The sequence below is a fragment of the Lycium ferocissimum genome, chromosome 4, assembly GCF_029784015.1.
Source record: "Lycium ferocissimum isolate CSIRO_LF1 chromosome 4, AGI_CSIRO_Lferr_CH_V1, whole genome shotgun sequence".
Taxonomy (NCBI): domain Eukaryota; kingdom Viridiplantae; phylum Streptophyta; class Magnoliopsida; order Solanales; family Solanaceae; genus Lycium; species Lycium ferocissimum.
The window spans coordinates 39,209,500-39,227,605 of NC_081345.1; the positions used below are offsets into that span (position 1 = coordinate 39,209,500).

The following is an 18,106-nucleotide window of genomic DNA, read 5'->3' on the forward strand; positions in this document are numbered from 1 at the left end:
GGGGCATAATTTAAAGACCACAAATATGAGGGGCAAAATTTAAAGACCACCCCAAAAGAAGGGCACTCCGCGCAAAAAAATGCTTTTCATTTATGATCACTAACTTTTGGACAATTTACACGATTGGCCTTATTCGGGGTGGTTTTTAATTTTTATCCTTCACCTAATATTTCGAAGTTCTGGGTTAGAACCTCGCCTCAATAAAAAATATAGAAAAAAATCGTAAGACAGAGTTTCGTAGCAAAATTAGGCCTATTCAGGCAAAAGTTAGGCCTTAAGGCAAACTTCTGCCCAAAATTAAGCCTTAAGGCAAACCTCTGCCTTAAGGCCTAACTTTTGCCCGAATAGGCCTAATTCTGGGAAAATGTTAGGCCTTAAGGCAGAGATTTTATGAAAGCCTTGCCTTGCGAAATTTCTTCTTTTTTTTTTTTTACTTAGCAGATGTTCAAATCCAGAATTTGAAATATTTTCAGTCACTTTTTTAAGCGAAGGACAAAAATTAAAATAGCGCGCCTTTGAAGGTCAATCCACGCAAAAAATTTGGGTCAGTGAAGCCCCATGATTAACTAATCTTTCGTCTTCTAGAGTTTCATTGTATTAACCGGTTATTAAAAAGTGGTTGAATATATTACTTTCCATCTCGAGTGAACTTTTGACTAAACTAACAAGAGATAAAAGGACTTTTCTATATAGAAAAATAAATAAATCTATTCACCTTTGTCCAATAATTCATTTAACCAATAACTCCCTTTTAATTTTAAAGGGTTGTTTCATACCATTTAAATGAAGAAAAAAATACTACACCTAATATTTCACGATTTTTTGGTTAGTTCAAAGATATTTTTTATTACCACACAAACAATAGTTTAGTATATGAGGTTAAGTAGAATATAACATATCTAAAATGGATGATTACTATCTTATGATTAAAATAATTAGTTTATGTTTACTTGATTACTTTCTCTTTCTTTTAAATAAATTTATGATTTCAGCGACTTGAACTATCTAGTGAGTGAACGTATAACTACATGTTACCCATATATTGATTTGACGTAAATAGTTAGCTAAATTTTTATCTTTGGCTAGTGATTTTGAAGAGAGAAAGCGAAATGCAATTTATAAGTCACATCCAGCAAATACGATTTGTAAGTCGTGCGCCTACGTGACTTTTAAGTTGGGTTCAGCAAACAAATAGTCGTACATAACTTATAAGTTGGGTTCAGGAAACGAATAGGTCGATTTATCAAATGCGATTTGTAAGTTGCATACATCAAATGTGAAACACAATTTATAAGTTGGATTTAATAAATGTGAGTTATAGGTCGTATTTATCAAACACGATTAGTAAGTAACATACATCAAATGCAATTTGTAAGTTCTTTATCCCCCGATATATCAAAGAGCGATGACACAAATTACCAGTGACCTCCTACGTAACATTTGTGAGTTTTACATGGACGATTTGATAGTCTTTTTCAAAAGAAAGAACCGACCCCAAAATACACAAACTTTTATTTTAAAAAAATTTACTGTGATTACTTTTTTTCTTTTTTTTTTTTGGCTGCCCCAGATTACCAGAATTTTCCGGTAGCTTATAACTATAATAATACAGAAACTTGTAATCTGTTTTTGATTAGTGAAATCCACACAACAATTACATTATTACAAACAGATTAGTGAAATCCACACAACAATTATTAACCTGCAACTGTTTTTCTCATAAGTAAAGGGAATAAAAGAAAAGGAAACATAATAACTCCCTTTAGTCTCTGTATATAAGGGTGAAGAAGTGAAATGTAAGACTTGTAACCAATTGGCTTCCTCAAGATTTCCCTCCTCTCTATGTTAACGGTAAAGATATTACTCTTCTCAAATTAGTTTCAAGATTCAAGAACTGAATTTTCTGTATCAAAAATTCTCTTCTCAGTACCCATTTTTTCACTTTGTTGAATTAGTTACATTGTTTATCTGGTTCGAAACTAGTCTTTTTCCATTGATGAACTCGAATATCAGCAGTGAATCTTTGATCTTTCTTCTCCATTTTTGTTATTTGTTGAAGTTATTTTGTTTGTGACAGGTCTACGAGTTGAAGAAATTCTATTAGGAGTAGTGGGTTCTTGATTGACACCGTTGATACAATGGTCTTTAGTGTTCGAGAAGAGGATTTAGTGTATTGTAATGAATGCAAAACCCGAATTGGATTCGTCAACGATCACATTCAAATCGTAAAGATTTCTAATCACTCTTTCTTGCATCAGTTTTGTGTTTCTTTTTATTATTTTCAATTCTTTGTGTACGCTCATTTTCTTTGAAGCTCTACATTAAGGATAAACTTGTATTACTTTTTTTCAATTGTACTTAACTATTCAATTTGGGAAACTATTTAGTATCTTTTGATGAAACTGCTTCTGAGTTCATAAAGAGGAATTCAGTAATCTAGCTCATCTTTTTGTGTTGTGTATTTTGCAGGTGCAAAATGGCAGAACAGGGGTCTTTGAGAAAGTGTAAGTCTCAAAATTTCATGCAATTTTGAAAATAGAGTAGTATTATTCAACTAAACATTTTTATGGGGTCTGAGGCATGTTATATAGATATGTATGTATGTTTTATATATATGACTATATGTTGTATATGTATGCAGGTTTAATGTACAAAATCTTGACAGCGAGAATCATCTTCGACAAGTAAATTGCAATGCTGTAGCTGATATTTACTGTGCCCAATGTGGGATGCTGCTTGGATTGAAACTTGTAAGATACTAAATTACCAAATTTCTATTTCATGAACAATACGATTTGCAGTTCCTTTTTTTTTTTTTTTTAACAGAATTTAGTTTCTCCAGATTGCAGTCCCCCAACCGTCCATTTATGTTAGAGAAGGAATATGCTTGATGGATTTGTAAGTTTCTTACGGATATGCAAAATGCAACTCTACATGCATATGTGATAATGATTTGTAGGGTGTTAATACGAATAAATGTTTTTTTTGTGGCAGGGACAAGCTTGTTTACTTCAATGATTATCCAATGCTTATCAAAGAAAAGGGTGGACCACATGGTGCCGTTAATATTGATGAATATCTTAATGAACAAGCTGGAGGCGCTAACATTGAACAGGTTCCTAAAGAACAAGATGAAGGCGAGAATATTGAACAGGTTCCTAATGAACAAGATGAAGGCGCGAATATTGAACAGGTTACTAATGAACAAGGCGGAGGAGATAATATTGAACAGGTTCCTAATGAAGAAGACGGAGGCGCTAATGATGAACAGGTTCCTAATGAAGATGTAGATCAAGTGGCTGATGGAGTGGACAATATTGATCTGAATCCAGTAATATGAACCAACTAATGATGAAAATGTAGAACTTTTACATTCACTGAATGCACTTACTAAACTTCATATTTTTCAAGTAGTCATTCATAATTGTGTGATAGCATTTGATAGTGAGTTTCTTATATGTTTGAGCTCTCTGGTAGTACTACCAATTACTACACCAAACAATTTTTGTATTGCAAAGGTGTAACCTTCTGAAAGCTATAAATTTGAACAGTTTGTTTGATAGAATCTATCTAATTTTTGCTTCTATTGCGGTTGTTAATCTATTGCTAAAGTGAAGGGTGATTTATCCATTATCCTTCCACTATCGTAGTTCGTGAATAACATTATGTCAATTTCTTAGAATGGGAATGGTATTTATTGAGATCTTCTGCATAAACTTATGTAGTGAAAAGTTCCTACTTGTTTCAGGGAATTTGTCCTCTTTTGATTTTGCACAAATTGTGTAAAGTTAAGTATTCTGCATTGTCTAGACTTTCTTTTAGTGCCTTATCAATGCTAATCATGCTGTACGTACTTTCTTTTAGTGGACAGATTGGAAGTTTTACAGAAGAATTTCCAGTCCGTTTTTTGCTGATTATTCATGACCGCTGTACTTTCATATTCTCCATCAGAAAAGATAATTCACACTTACTCTGTCTAGTCCTTTATTGTGCAGTCATTTCCCTTTTTGTGTTGAAATGCCTCAATTAGTAAACAAAGTATTTTTGAAATTTGAGCAGTGTAACAAGCACTGAAGTTTACTCCTGTCTAAAGGCTTAAAAGCTTGTTCTTGTAGAAAGCTATTTCTAGCTAAAGTATTCCTTTTGGCAAGTTGCTTTGCAGTCTGATTACAATCCTGTTCTTGTGCTGGACTAAGCAATTATATTTTAGTGTTCATGCTAATGTTAAGCCAAGGAGTAGAAGGAAACGATTGAAAACTCAAAAAAAAAGAGACAAGAGAAAGTGGCTTCGCCCGGACTCGAACCGGAGACCTTCAGTGTGTTAGACTGACGTGATAACCAACTACACCACGAAACCTTGATTGTCCGGTTAGCAATTACACTATATGTGGATGAGTCTATCATTTTCCTTTCCAAGGTCGAATACAAATTTACAACTTGTGTTTCTAACATTGGTTTCCTCGTTTTATCTTATATATCTCTTCCCCAATACAGGTTCCCTTTAGAGTACCTTCAAGGGGGCAGCTTTCAGTTCACCTTAACAATAAATAGTACTTGAACTAGTTATTTAAACTCTCGAAATTGGTACATGGTTATTCATGTCAATTTCTTAGAATGAAATTGGTATTTGCTGAAGTCTTCTGCATAAACTTATGTAGTGAAAGGTTCCTAATTGTTCCAGGGTGTTAGTCATCTTCTGATTTCACACATATTGTGAAGATAGAGTTGTACAGAAGAATTTCCTGTTCATTTCTTTGCTGGTTATTCATGACTACTATAGTCACTTCGAATTCTCCAGTAGAAAAGATACATAATTCGCACTTGGTCTGTTTAATCATTTATTTTGCGGTCATTTCCCTTTTTCGTGTTGAAATGTCATTTGCTCATTTCCACTTGAACTTTTTATTGCAAAGCTATTTATAGCATAGCATTCCTTTTGGCAAGCTGCTATTGCAATCTAGACACAAGTAAATAATCATATTTAAGGAATCATGTTAATGTTGAGCCAAGGAGTAGAGGCAGCAGAAACTTGATTTCTGAAGATGCCAGCCTCTCAACAAGACTCCTGAGTCAGGACTAGTCCAGTTTAGCGTATAAAAGAAAAACGAACTAAAACTCAGATAAGATAAAAAGAAATGGCTTCGCCCGGACTCGAACCGGAGACCTTCAGTGTGTTAGACTGACGTGATAACCAACTACACCACGAAACCTTGATGCTTGATACAATCCTGAAGTCTCCATAGAGGTTTCCATTCACCACTGCAAGTGGGATGCTTCTATTTATAGATCTATTTTTGGTCTATAACGCTTTTCGAAGGACTGATACCATGATGAAGACTTAAAACAATACTACAAAGACCTAACTGTTGAGACAGCTTCAAATAGTAAGAACATAAGGAAATAGGAGCCTGATGAATAAAACGTGACTGTCGTGCTACTTCCTGTTTTCTGGACATGTCTGGGTGTATGTTGAGGCAAATGTCCAGAGTCTCCTAGCTACAATGTGATGGTATTATTAACTAAATCTTGAGATCTTGGAATAAATAGATACACATATTCTTATGAAGCTTCATCTACTCTGCAGATATCTCTTGCCTACTTCACAAATACTGCCTTAGAATTTAGACAAAAGATGCAATCCTGTGAGTAGCCAAACCATCATGCTAAAGAAACTCAAAAACTAGCATGCCCAACTATCCAAGTGGAAGTAAAGCAATGATGCAAGCTACCCATATACAACTGCAAATCGTGGTCATGAGTTACAAAACGCCAAGAAAATAGCTACTAACGAGACCTAAATTCTAGTCTTGTCACGTTGTATATTTTTTCACATTAAGGGGTCTAAGTATGTTCCATAAGACCTATACATCACAGCTGCCACACTTATATTACCATATTCACGCGATAAACTTACTCCACCAATTCAAATAAAGGGTAAAGCAAAAATATATGTCCAGGGTAAGAGCACCATAACACAAACCAAATTCAACGCAATCGAGTCAAATAACCTAAAGATGAATAGCCGTGAAGATTGAAGGGACAGACCAAATTCGAAAAATAGCTCAACAAAACAACTGAATTCAATTTGACAAGAACCACAACCAGTCAGCCACAGCCTACAAGTTTGATAAGCTCTTTTAATCATATTTACGACCTTTCTAATATGTGCATATCTATCTTCATTGATAGACATTAATTTAATCACCTTTGAAAACCATGTGGAAATAGCACTCGTTAACAGCATATTCTTCAATCAGTAGTTCAGAACATAACAAACATCAACAATCAACATAAAGGTAAGAAGGAACTGAGTTAGAACTTTGAAAGAGGTATTTAATAAGACAATACATCAGTATCAAGATAATCAGCTACTACTAAAAAAAGGAAAAAGAAACTAAGGCTGAACGCACACTCTAGCCATTCAGATTACAAAGAAACTACACAACAAAGCAAGTGGCTGTCAAAATAAAAAATGATAATGCTTAGAAACTCTCAAGCATGAAACTTAGATACTGGCCACAATGTTATAGCTTAACCACCTTTCAGCTTGTTCAAAATATTGGTAAGTATATGACTATATTCTCAGTTCTCATCATTTCTCCCAACCTTTGGAAATTAATCAAATGCTACAAATCAATAGAAAAGGACAGAAGTCATAAGGAAATTAGGTGGATTTCACAAATGTATAAATGTCTACAAAACCATAGTTTTTATCTGATTGCACAGATACTGTGTCATTTCAATCAATTATCAACAATAGTAATCAGCTGGAAAATAACCACAGTAATTTCTAGAAATTGAACTTGGTCCATTGAATATGTAAGGAGAAATTACAATAACTGGACCTTAAGAACCAGATCTAGAACAAAACGCTACAGAGAAACCAAAACACAGAAACTGCAGAAATTTCCTTAAAATCTACATTAACTAATTACCTAACAAAAGATCCACAATCTAACCGCCAAAACCATAGAGAGTCCTGCCCTGCCTCTTAAGGGCATAGACAACATCCATAGCAGTAACAGTCTTTCTCCTAGCGTGCTCAGTGTAGGTAACAGCATCACGAATAACATTCTCCAAAAAGATCTTGAGAACTCCACGTGTCTCCTCGTAAATCAGACCTGATATACGCTTCACACCACCCCTACGTGCCAATCGACGAATTGCTGGCTTTGTAATGCCCTGAATGTTATCTCTAAGCACCTTTCTGTGCCTCTTGGCTCCTCCCTTTCCTAAACCCTTGCCTCCCTTTCCACGACCTGACATTTTCAAAGAGAAATTTTAATTTGAATGAATTCCTGATTTGAATTTTCTAGGGTTTTTGACTTGAATGAATTGCGTTTGGTGAGAAAGGAAGGGGATGGTGGTGGGTATTTATCTTTGGCGGATTTGGGCGCGTGGATTTCGTGGGCGATTTGAAATGTAGCGGGGCAAAAATCGTAGCCGCTAAATATTTGGGGATTTACTTGGTGATCGACGGATAGTAGTGTCGATCCATGTGAGAGGCGGAAACTGAATATGAGTCGTTTGATTTAATGGGGATCCCTGTGAATGAAGATCTAGTGATGTTAATTGATCTTCCCCTAAGAGCATTTTTGTTATTTCTTTCTCGCAGTTTAGTCCATCAATTTCTTATGAGAAAAAGGAATTATGGGCCAGTTAGAACTTGTCTATTTCGTTACTAATAATAAGAGCATATAAAAGAAAAAAGGCTTAATGCATATGCAACCTCCTAAACTTGCAATTTTTTTTATTTTGACATCTTAATTAAGTGTTGTTTCTATTGAACCCCTGAATTCGCCCTCAAGTGTCCATCAAACATAATCCGACTTACATAGCAAACTTTGCAATAGGATAGAATTATTCTTTGTATGCGCGAGCAGATATCCAGTTAGTTTCATTAGTGTCATTTTCTTACTCAATTACCAACTTTCAGTTCATGTGCCACGGTTTTTTTGGTTGATTATTGATTGAATTGATTTCTTATAGGCGTTACTGTTTTGTTACATTTAGGTAGTCAAATAATTAAAAATATTCAAAAGATTTTATTGCGGGGTATTTGATTTAGTAATATAAACTACATGAGGTTTACACTTTACGGAAGACTATCTTGTTTGAAATTTTTGGAAATGAAGAAAAATATATGGAATTGGGTTTAAGGTGGTCCATTGACCAGATGGCTAGTTTTGTAATAGTATGCTTAGATAGTCAAAGAAATGAGTTCATATCTCTTTTATTTGAAAAATGTTATTTAAGTCGGATATTGTTTGATATACACACTTGAAGGCTAGTTTAGGAGTTCAATAGGAACAACACTTATTTAAGGTGTAAAAATAGAAAAAAGGTGCAAGTTTAGTCGCATATGCATTAAGCCAAGAAAAAAAACTTGTCTCACATGATTCTAAGGCCCCATTTGTCCATAGATACCAAAAAATAATTTACTTGTTTTGGAATTTTGGAGTTGTATTTGGCCATAGTTTTTGAAATTATAGTTTTTGGTGAAATGTAATTGTAAAAAAGTGAATTTTTTTTAAAAACAAGTTTTTTGAGTTTTTGGTATTCCATAATACAACTTCAAGTTGTATTCGGAATTCTCATGGCCAAACGCTGATTCAGGAAAAAAGTGAAAAAAATTTCGGAATAAAGTGAATAATTCTTATGGCCAAACGGGAGCTAATAACATGCATTTATGTTCTTGCCTGATTTAGCCAAACACCACTGTTATTATCTCAAACTACTTTATGAATTGCTTTTTTTTTAATTAAAAATATATACTTATAAAATAAGCTAATTTTGACAACTTGTCAAGTATGCCTCATTTGTTTTCATTAAGATTAACACCAAGTTTGAAATATAAATATATCCGGGATATCTTAAAGTAAATAATTAAATGAAGTATAAATTTTTATCTCAAATTTAATCCGGAGATATCCACTTTATTCCATTAACCAAACGACCTCAAGAGTTTGAAATTTAAATAATATTTTAGTATATTATTTAAGCTAGTTTTCTCTTCCCCTTTCCACCTTACACCAGCCCAAGGTCCAACACAAATTTACAACTTCTGTTCTAACGTTGGTTTCCTTGTTTCATCTGTATATCTTAGAATGAAATTGGTATTTGCTGAAGTCTTCTGCATAAACTCATGTAGTGAAAGGTTCCTGCTTGTTGAAGGGAATTTGCCATCTCCTGATTTCACACACATTGTGAAGATAGAGTTTTACAAAAGAATTTTCCTGTTCATTTCTTTGCTAGTTATTCGTGACTAATACACTTTCAAATTCTCCAGTAGAAAAGATAATTCGCACTTATAGCCTGTTTGTTTTTTAAAACCTTATTTTTTATTTTTAAAATAAAGTTTTCTTAAAAGTCTTATTTTTCAATAAGTGCTTATTTTAAAAAAAGTGAGGTGTTTGGACCAAAGTTACACAAGCACATTTTGGGAGAAAATAAGTCTTTTGGGGAGTACATTTTTATTGCAAAGCGTATTTTTGCAGGAAGCTGCTATTGCAAAGCACTAAAAAAATAGGATTCATTTTCTTGTCAAGGAGTAAAGACTTTTTTGAAAAAAAATCTTTTTGAGAAAAATACACATAGAAGCATTTTTTTAAAAAGCTTGGCACCAAACACTATTTAGATATACAATTCATATATTAGTATTTAATACTAACAAAAATCTTTTTAAATTAATTGGCCAAACACAATGAATATATGTAAGTTGCTTTTAGCCTTTAAAAAAAGTCAAATTAATTTTTTGAAAAGTATTTTTTTCAAAGTCTTTTTTAAAATAAGTTGTTTTTTAAAGGCTTGACTCGAACCGGAGATTAGTGTGTTATTTTACACCACGAAACCTTGATCATTTCCCTTTTTCGTGTTGAAATGCCAGTAGCTCATTTAGTAAATAAAGTGTTTTGAAATCTAAGATATGTAAGGATCAAAGTTACACAAGCACATAAGTTTATCACTGCCTAAAGGCCTAAAAGATAGTACAATACGATACAATATAACACATTATACGATACATTATGAAACAACACGTAACAACCATCCAAACAAAGGGTAAACTATCGTTTTGTATATCCACTTGAACTTTTTTATTGCAAAGCTATTTGTAGTATAGTATTCCTTTTGGGAAGCTGCTATTGCAATCTAGACACGAGTAAATAATCACATTTAAGGATTATTTGTTAATGTTGAGTCAAGGAGTAGAGGCAGCGTATAAATATATGATTTACTTATATATATGATGCTTAATATATATAGTATATATACTTATATACCATATACATATATAGTAATGTATATATGGGCATATATATGTATAACTTAATATATATATACCAATATATCATATCATATATACTAAATATGTGGATAACTTAAATATATTTTATATGTATATATATGATTATCGGTATTATGGTATTTATATATACATATATATATATATATATATATATATATACTTAATATATATACTAAATATATGTATTAATATATATACTATATATATAAAGAAAATACCATATATATATATATATGATATATCATATCAAAGTATTTAGATATACTATATATGATATATACTAAATATATATATATCTTATATATTATAATACTAACTTAATATATATAAATATATAATACTATATATAGTATTATATATAAAAATACTTTTATATATATTTTTACATATATGTGTAAGGTGTTTAGTACATAATAATTGAGACGTTTTTTAAGTAGCGGAAGTCATAATTCTCCATGATATGAATATATGTAAGTTGAAGTCGGATAAATTATGGTACCGATTTACCGTACTTTAAAATACCGAATCATACCAAATTAATTTGGTACGGTAATGGTATAGTATTTTTAGAAACCGAAAATCGAAATTCCGTATCGAAGCCTTTTAATACGTAAGTTGGTTGATCTACAAGTGCGCAAATAAAAGTTATTTCGTCAAAGTTTCAAAAGGAGGACCAGTTACATGTTTAGACTTGACCAGCCCAATCCAGTTTAGCGTATAAAAGAAAACGAACAAAACCCAAATAAGAGATAAAAAAAGAAGTGGCTTCGCCCGGACTCGAACCGGAGACCTTCAGTGTGTTAGACTGACGTGATAACCAACTACACCACGAAACCTTGATGCTTGATACACTCCTGAACTCTCTATTGAGTTTTTCCATTCACCACTGCAAGTGGAATGCTTCTTTTTCTAGATCTATTTTTGGTCTAACGCTTTTCAAAGGACTGATACCACGATGAAGACCTAAAACAATAGCACAAAGACCTCCTGTGTAGAGAGCTTCAAATATTAAGAACAAAAGGAATAGGAGCCTGATGAGTGAAATGTGACCGTCATGCTACTTTCTGTTTTGTGGACATGTCTGGATGAGCAATATGTGCAGAGTCTCCTAGCTAAAATCTGATGGTATTATTAACTAAAATTTCAGATCTTGGAATAAATAGATTTCAAACTCTGCAGATATCTCTTGCCTACTTCAGAAAGACTGCATTAGAGTTTATACAAAAGATGCAATCCTATGAGTAGCCAAAACCATCATACGAAAGAAACTCAAAAGCTAGCACGCCCAACTATCCAAGTGGAAGCAAAGCAACGTTGTGGTCACGAGTTATGAATCGCCCAGAAAATAACCACTAACAGAGACTTAAAATTCTAGTCTGATCACATTGTGTATTTTGTCAAATGAAGGTGTCTAAGTATGATGCCGTCAGACCTATGCATCACTAAGCTACCCAACTTATATTACCATATGCATACAGTAAACTCACTCCACCAATTCAAATAAAGGGTAAAGCAAACATAGATGTCAAGTCAAATATCCTAAAGATGACAAACCATGAAGATTGAAGGAACACCTTTCTAATATGTGCCTCTCCATCTTCATTTATATAAAATTTAATCACCTTTGAAAACCATGTGGAAATGGCACTCTTTAACAGCATACTCTTCAATCAGTAGTTCAGAATATAGCAAAAGTCAACAATCAACATCAATGTAAGAAGGAAGTGGTAATTTATTTAAGATAACAAATCAGTACCAAGGTAAATAGCTACTAAAATAAGGAAAAAGACACTAAGATTGAAACCACACTCTAGCCATTTAAATTACCAAGAAATTGCTGTCAAAATTAAAACATGGTCCTCTCTAGTTTGAATCTCTCAAGCATGAAATTTAGCTACTGGCCACAAAGTTGATGCTTATCCGCCAATCAGCATGCTCATAATATTGGTGTGTATATGACTTTATTCTCAGTTCTCATCATTTCTCCCAACTTTAGGAAATTAATCAAATGCTACAAACCAAAAGAAAGGGACAGAACACATAAGGAAATCAGGTGAATTTCACAAATGTATAAATGCCTAACTTGTAGTTGCGAGAATACAGTCTTTATCAGATTGCACAGCTACTAAGTCAATTCAATCAATTAACAATAATAATCAGCTGGAAAAGAACCACTGTAATTTCTAGAAAGTGAACTTTGTTCCTTCGATATGTAAGGAGAAATTACAATATCTGGACCTTAAGAACCAGATCTAGAACAACACTACATATAGAGCAAAATACTAAAGCAACAGAAATTTCCATAAAACCTACATTAACTACCTAACCACTGATCTAATCCATAAACTCTAACCCCTAACCCCCAAAACCATAGAGAGTCCTGCCCTGTCTCTTAAGAGCATAAACAACATCCATGGCAGTAACAGTCTTTCTTCTGGCGTGCTCAGTGTAGGTAACAGCATCACGAATCACATTTTCCAAAAAGATCTTGAGGACTCCACGTGTCTCCTCATATATCAGACCTGATATACGCTTCACACCGCCCCGACGTGCCAATCGACGGATTGCAGGCTTAGTAATGCCCTGAATGTTATCTCTAAGGACCTTACGATGTCGTTTTGCTCCTCCCTTTCCCAATCCCTTGCCTCCCTTCCCACGACCAGACATTTTTAACAAAGAGATTTGATGATAATTAAACTTCGGATTTGAATGAAATTGCGAGAAATGAGGTGGATGGTGGTGGCTATTTATATTTGGGCGTTGTGGATTTTGTGGCAGTTTGAAATGTAGAGGGCCGAAAATCGTAGCCCTTAATATTTGGGGATCGACGGATAGTAATGGCGATCCATGTGGGAGGCGGAAAGTGAATATGAGTCGTTGATTTAAATGGGGATCCGTGTGAAAGAAGATCCATTGATGTTAATCCATCTTCGCCTAAGAGCATTTTTGTTTTTTCTTTCTTGCAGTATAGTATCTCAATTCTTTATGAGAAAAAACAAAAAATATGGGCCAGTTAGAAGTTAGAACTATCCTGGTTTGTTACTAACAATGAAAAAATAACTTGTCATAAGACAAGCTTGTCAAATAGCTAGGAAAAGGGCAGCCCTATGCATTAAGCATCAGCTATGCACGGGGTTCGGGAAAGGATCGGACGCGGGGTATCATTGTCGATGCTTACCTTGAATTTCTGTGATTGTTTTGACGGCTTGAACCGTGGCCTCCACCAGTGCAAAGAACTTTATGTAAATGTTTCTCACTAAAATGAGAAAGTGTAAAGTTAACTATTTTAGTTCGAAATAAGCATTTGTTTAGGTCTTGTACTACCGTTCTTTTCATGTCGCGTACTTTATCTTCAATTTAGAGATGAAAGTGACTGATTGCATTCATTGAAAATGATGAAGAACTGACATAATCCTAGGCTAATAAATTTCTAAAGAAGGAGTTTACATGACCCCTTAAATAAATCCAACATCAAAAAGAGAGTGGTAAGTTTTTGAAAAAGTTCGTCCATAACACCTTAGATAAGTTCCACATCACAAAGAGACAAAAAAGTGAAGTGGTCACAATTTCATGTGGTATAGACACTTTTGGGTTCGCTAACGGTGTGGCCCAAGCGACAAATCTATATGGTCTGTTGGACCAAAATGGACAATACGTACATGTCATGGGTTTGGATTGTGAAAATTGTATGCTCCATTCCAACCTTTTACCTTGTTTGGCCAATCTATTGAAAGACCAGAATTGCTTATTTTTAGAGTCTGAATGTGTTCCACAAAACTTTTGGTGAAAAGTAAATGTTTTCCAGCAGAAATAGAATTTTTTTGAATTCGTAACAATTGAATTCTTAAAGTCTCCCTCTATGACACCTCAATGGTACTCCCTTTATTCTAAGAAAGAAAATGAATATTGGGGTGTGGCACACTCTTGAGAAAGTTAATTAATGATATTAATCAAGGATAATCTGTCAATATTATTCTTTTACTTTCTCCAAATATTTCTTAAAATTAGAGATTGTCAATGTTGGAAGTTGGAAAAACCATTAGAAAGAATGATAATTTTAGACAAAATTAATTAATACATCTTTGAACTTCGTAAAATTCATTTATTTATAGAAAATATGCTAGAAATTCATTTATTTTTAAACGGAGGGAGTAACAATTTTGAAATAACGGATACGCCTCCTTTTCTTTACATAATTCCTTACATTTTTTCAAACTCTTTGAATTATTATTGAAATTTAGGATTTCAAACAAGGTTTTTATTTTATTTTGTAAGAATTCGACCATTACCAAACTTGAAAACTTATAATAATTATTGTAATTTAGCACTTTAAACAAAGTTTTAATTTAATTTGCAGGAACTGCAATCATTTTCTTACCAAAATTTGAGATTTAAAATTTAGTTATAGTACCTTTTAGATTATTTAAAATCGCAACTTTCAACTTTTAAATTTTGACAAATGTCTCTCCTTTAAAAGGGTAATTGAAGAAATTGAGAGAACTGTAATGGACAAGAACTAGATTTAAATGTAATTGTACTTCTCGTTAGTGAAGAAAAAAGGGAAAAGAAAACTAAACACAACGATAATTTATACTAAGTATTTTATACATTTTTAATTCGGGCAAGATGGTACCACCAAAGTTTGTGGTGGGATTGTAAGTACGAGAGATGAATCTAAGATAGAAGCTCTATGAGTTTAAACTTTTAAGATTTTTTTAGCATTCAATCCATAATATTCTTAAAAATTATGGGTTCATTTATACTATCCGTTGCAATTTTAATTGATCTTTATACATTCACTTATGCATCGCGTCGAAGGTATTGGTTTCAGATGAATTTGGTGTCTACATCTGCCTCTAGTAAGTACTCTTCATCCTTAATCAGAGTTCGCAGGTTCGAGCCTCAAGAATGAGGTCATTTTTGGTAGGTAGCGCTATTATCCCATAGTGAAACTTCTTGGCACTCGAATAGTCAGATCCCAAACGGGTACCCAAATGGCAAACACTAAGGGTATGTTTGGCATGACGGTATGTTGTCCAAGAAAATATTATCTCAAAAAATAAGTGGTTTTCCTACTTATTTGTTTGGTACGCAAGTTGAAAAATGTCATTTTAATTTTTTTGGAGGGTGGTTGGGTCGGGGGTGTGCTGCGTGGTGTAAAAAAAAAAATCTAAGAACATTTTAAAAATAAAAAAATAAAATTTTTGGAGGGTGGTGGGGGTGGGTCGAATGGTGGTGGTGGTGGGAGGTAAGAAATTTTTTATTGAAGTAAAATAAAATATATGTAAAAGATAATTCGAAGGAGCGGACGTTGGGGGGGGGGGTGTAGTTGTGGAAAGGTAGAGTTGGTGGAGTTGGGATGGGGTGTTCTTTGGGGCGGTGGGGGGGGCGGGGTGGTGGGGAGGTGGGGTTGGGTTTTGTGGGTGTGGGGCATACCGGGGAGGTGGGTCGGGAATGCGTCGGGGTGTTTTTATTAATTTGAAAAATGTTTTCCAGATGTTTAAAGAAAATATTTTTCATAGAAAAACATTTTTTCCAAGATATTAAGTGCAATCAAACAAGAAAAAATAGGACAACCGATCATTACCAAACACACCCTAAATGAGAAACAAAAAAATAAAGTTAGAGCATATGGACTACGGTTAAGGGGGTAAAGTAGAATGTCAATCCGACTAGTGTCGAAAAATTATAAGATATATAGTTCGGAGGTTAAATTGTAAAATCTTCTTAAAATTAACATTCATTCAATCAGTTTCGTGAAGCTATTTCAAATTTCCCTCCTCTCTGAGTTAACGGTCAAGATAGAACTCTTCTCAACTTGGATTCAACTTTCAAGAATCAAGAACTGATTTTCTATATCATCTTATTCTCATCATATGAGAAGTAGGCGTGTACTCTATTATAAATCCAACCCATTTTATTACTTTCTTAAATTCTCATTTTACACCAACTCTGTTCTTGTTAAGTTCTTTATATCGGTAAGAAGCTAGTCTTTTTTCATTGATAAACTATGAATTTCAGCAGTTTGATTCTTTTCCATTTGTTCTGTTTTGAATTATTTTTGTTCTTTAACAGGTCGACCAGTTGAACAAATCTATTAAGATTCACGACAAAGTTGATACAATGGGAAGTAGCTATCTTGTTGAATATGATGAATTCCGGGAAGAGGAATTCGTCCTTTGTAGTGTATGCAAAACCCGAATTGGACTAGTCGATGATCACATTGATTTAGTAAAGATTCTTACTCTCTCTGCTTCTTTCTTGCGCATTATTTCGTTGTTGACAGACATTTTCTATGAAACTCTGGATAATCTTGAATTACTTTAGTTGTTAAGTTACATTCTGGGGTACTATTGTATTTGATAACATATGGATCTTTGATGAAATTGCTACTGAATCCATAAGAGAATATTTAAGATTCAATTGATTAATTTCAACTGCTATTTGTGTCATGTATTGTGATTAAGCATGGAATTCAGTAGTCTGGCACAAAATCAGCTATATGCTCACTTTTTTGCCTTGTACAATTTGCAGATGGATAATGACAGAACAGCGGTCTTTAATAAAGTGTAAGTCTAATGATTTCAATTAAATAATTTGGAAAATTGGGTATCAATGATGATTTTAGTTTCATCAACATGGGATTTGTCATTTGCTTAAACATTTTTCTGGGGTCATTCCTTTTACAATATAATGTGTATATGCAGGTTTAATGTAGAAGTGGACCCAGAGAAATACCATAAACAAGTAAATGACAAAACAGTCGCTGATACTTACTGCGAAGAATGTGAAATGCTGCTAGGGGTGAAACTTGTAAGATGCTAATATTACTAAATTTATTCATTTTCAAGAACAAGGGAATTTGCATTTTTTAAAATTTTTTATTTACATTTTTCCAGATTGCAGTCCCTCAACAGACCGAGTATATTAGAGAAGGAAGATTCTTGATGAGGACGTGAGTTTCTTACCATTATGTAAAATGCAACTCCTACGCTTATGCGATATGATTTGTAAGGTACTAAGTAATATGAATAATTGTTTTTGGCAGAAACAAGCTTGTTTATTGGAATGATGTTCCTATGAATGATGAAGAAGATGATGAAGCCATTAATGAACATGATCATGATCAAGATGAAAGCGATAGTGAACAGGATAGTGATCAAGATGGAGGCATCAATGAACATGATAATGATCCGATGTTTGATGAAGAATTTAACGATGAACAAGATGGAGGCTGGATTGAGGCGTTAATAAATATGATCATGATCAATATGGAGGCGTTAATCAGAACGATCTTGGCCATGATTGAGGTGCCATAAACTAAATGAAGATGCAGATCAACTGGCTGATCGTGCAATAGATAATTTTAATCATAGATAATTTTGATTAAAATCCAGACACATGGAACAAACCATGAATATGCAAACATTTTTCTTAATAGATGTCTTCTAGATCCTAGTGAAAAGTTGCCTATTGTACAAGATACTCCTACTATACTAGTGTGAGTCCTTGTAATGCTCTGCCTATCTTGTATACTGATCATTGCTTGCTTTACTATCCAATTTCATCTAGATAGCACTATGCAATGTGTGCACTATATTCACTTTTTATTGCTCTGTTCCGTGGCGGATCAATACCTAGACAAACTTTTAAACTTGTTAAAAAGATTATTTTAGACACCTCAAGTAAGGTAATGAGTAATGACCTACCAAATAGAGGAGTTTAACAACTTTTTGTTAGTCTACAATTTTAAGTCGGTGCATCTGGACTATGGTTAAGGGTGTAAAATTAAATGTCAAT

The 18,106-nt window shown here is 33.6% G+C and overlaps 2 protein-coding genes and 3 non-coding genes across 5 annotated transcripts; 1 reads left to right on the forward strand and 4 right to left on the reverse strand.

Annotated features, from left to right (window-relative positions):
• The first annotated feature begins 2,138 nt into the window (after positions 1–2,138).
• On the forward strand, positions 2,139–3,533 carry LOC132054028 (protein yippee-like At3g08990). Its single transcript, XM_059446110.1, has 5 exons — positions 2,139–2,225; positions 2,425–2,504; positions 2,642–2,750; positions 2,843–2,898; positions 2,995–3,533. The coding sequence occupies exons 1-5, from the start codon at positions 2,139–2,141 to the stop codon at positions 3,338–3,340; spliced, it is 678 nt and encodes a 225-aa protein (XP_059302093.1). The 3' UTR covers positions 3,341–3,533.
• A 750-nt stretch (positions 3,534–4,283) lies between these two features.
• TRNAV-AAC (transfer RNA valine (anticodon AAC)) lies at positions 4,284–4,357 on the reverse strand. The gene has a single exon. It is a non-coding gene; the product is annotated as a tRNA-Val (tRNA).
• Positions 4,358–5,136: 779 nt separating this feature from the next.
• Positions 5,137–5,210, reverse strand: TRNAV-AAC (transfer RNA valine (anticodon AAC)). The gene has a single exon. It is a non-coding gene; the product is annotated as a tRNA-Val (tRNA).
• A 1,577-nt stretch (positions 5,211–6,787) lies between these two features.
• Positions 6,788–13,035, reverse strand: LOC132054029 (uncharacterized). The gene is made up of 2 exons (XM_059446111.1): positions 12,665–13,035; positions 6,788–7,281 (listed from the first exon to the last, which is right to left on the reverse strand). The coding sequence occupies exons 1-2, from the start codon at positions 12,971–12,973 to the stop codon at positions 6,955–6,957; spliced, it is 636 nt and encodes a 211-aa protein (XP_059302094.1). The 5' UTR covers positions 12,974–13,035; the 3' UTR covers positions 6,788–6,954.
• Positions 11,069–11,142, reverse strand: TRNAV-AAC (transfer RNA valine (anticodon AAC)). The gene has a single exon. It is a non-coding gene; the product is annotated as a tRNA-Val (tRNA).
• Positions 13,036–18,106: the final 5,071 nt, after the last annotated feature.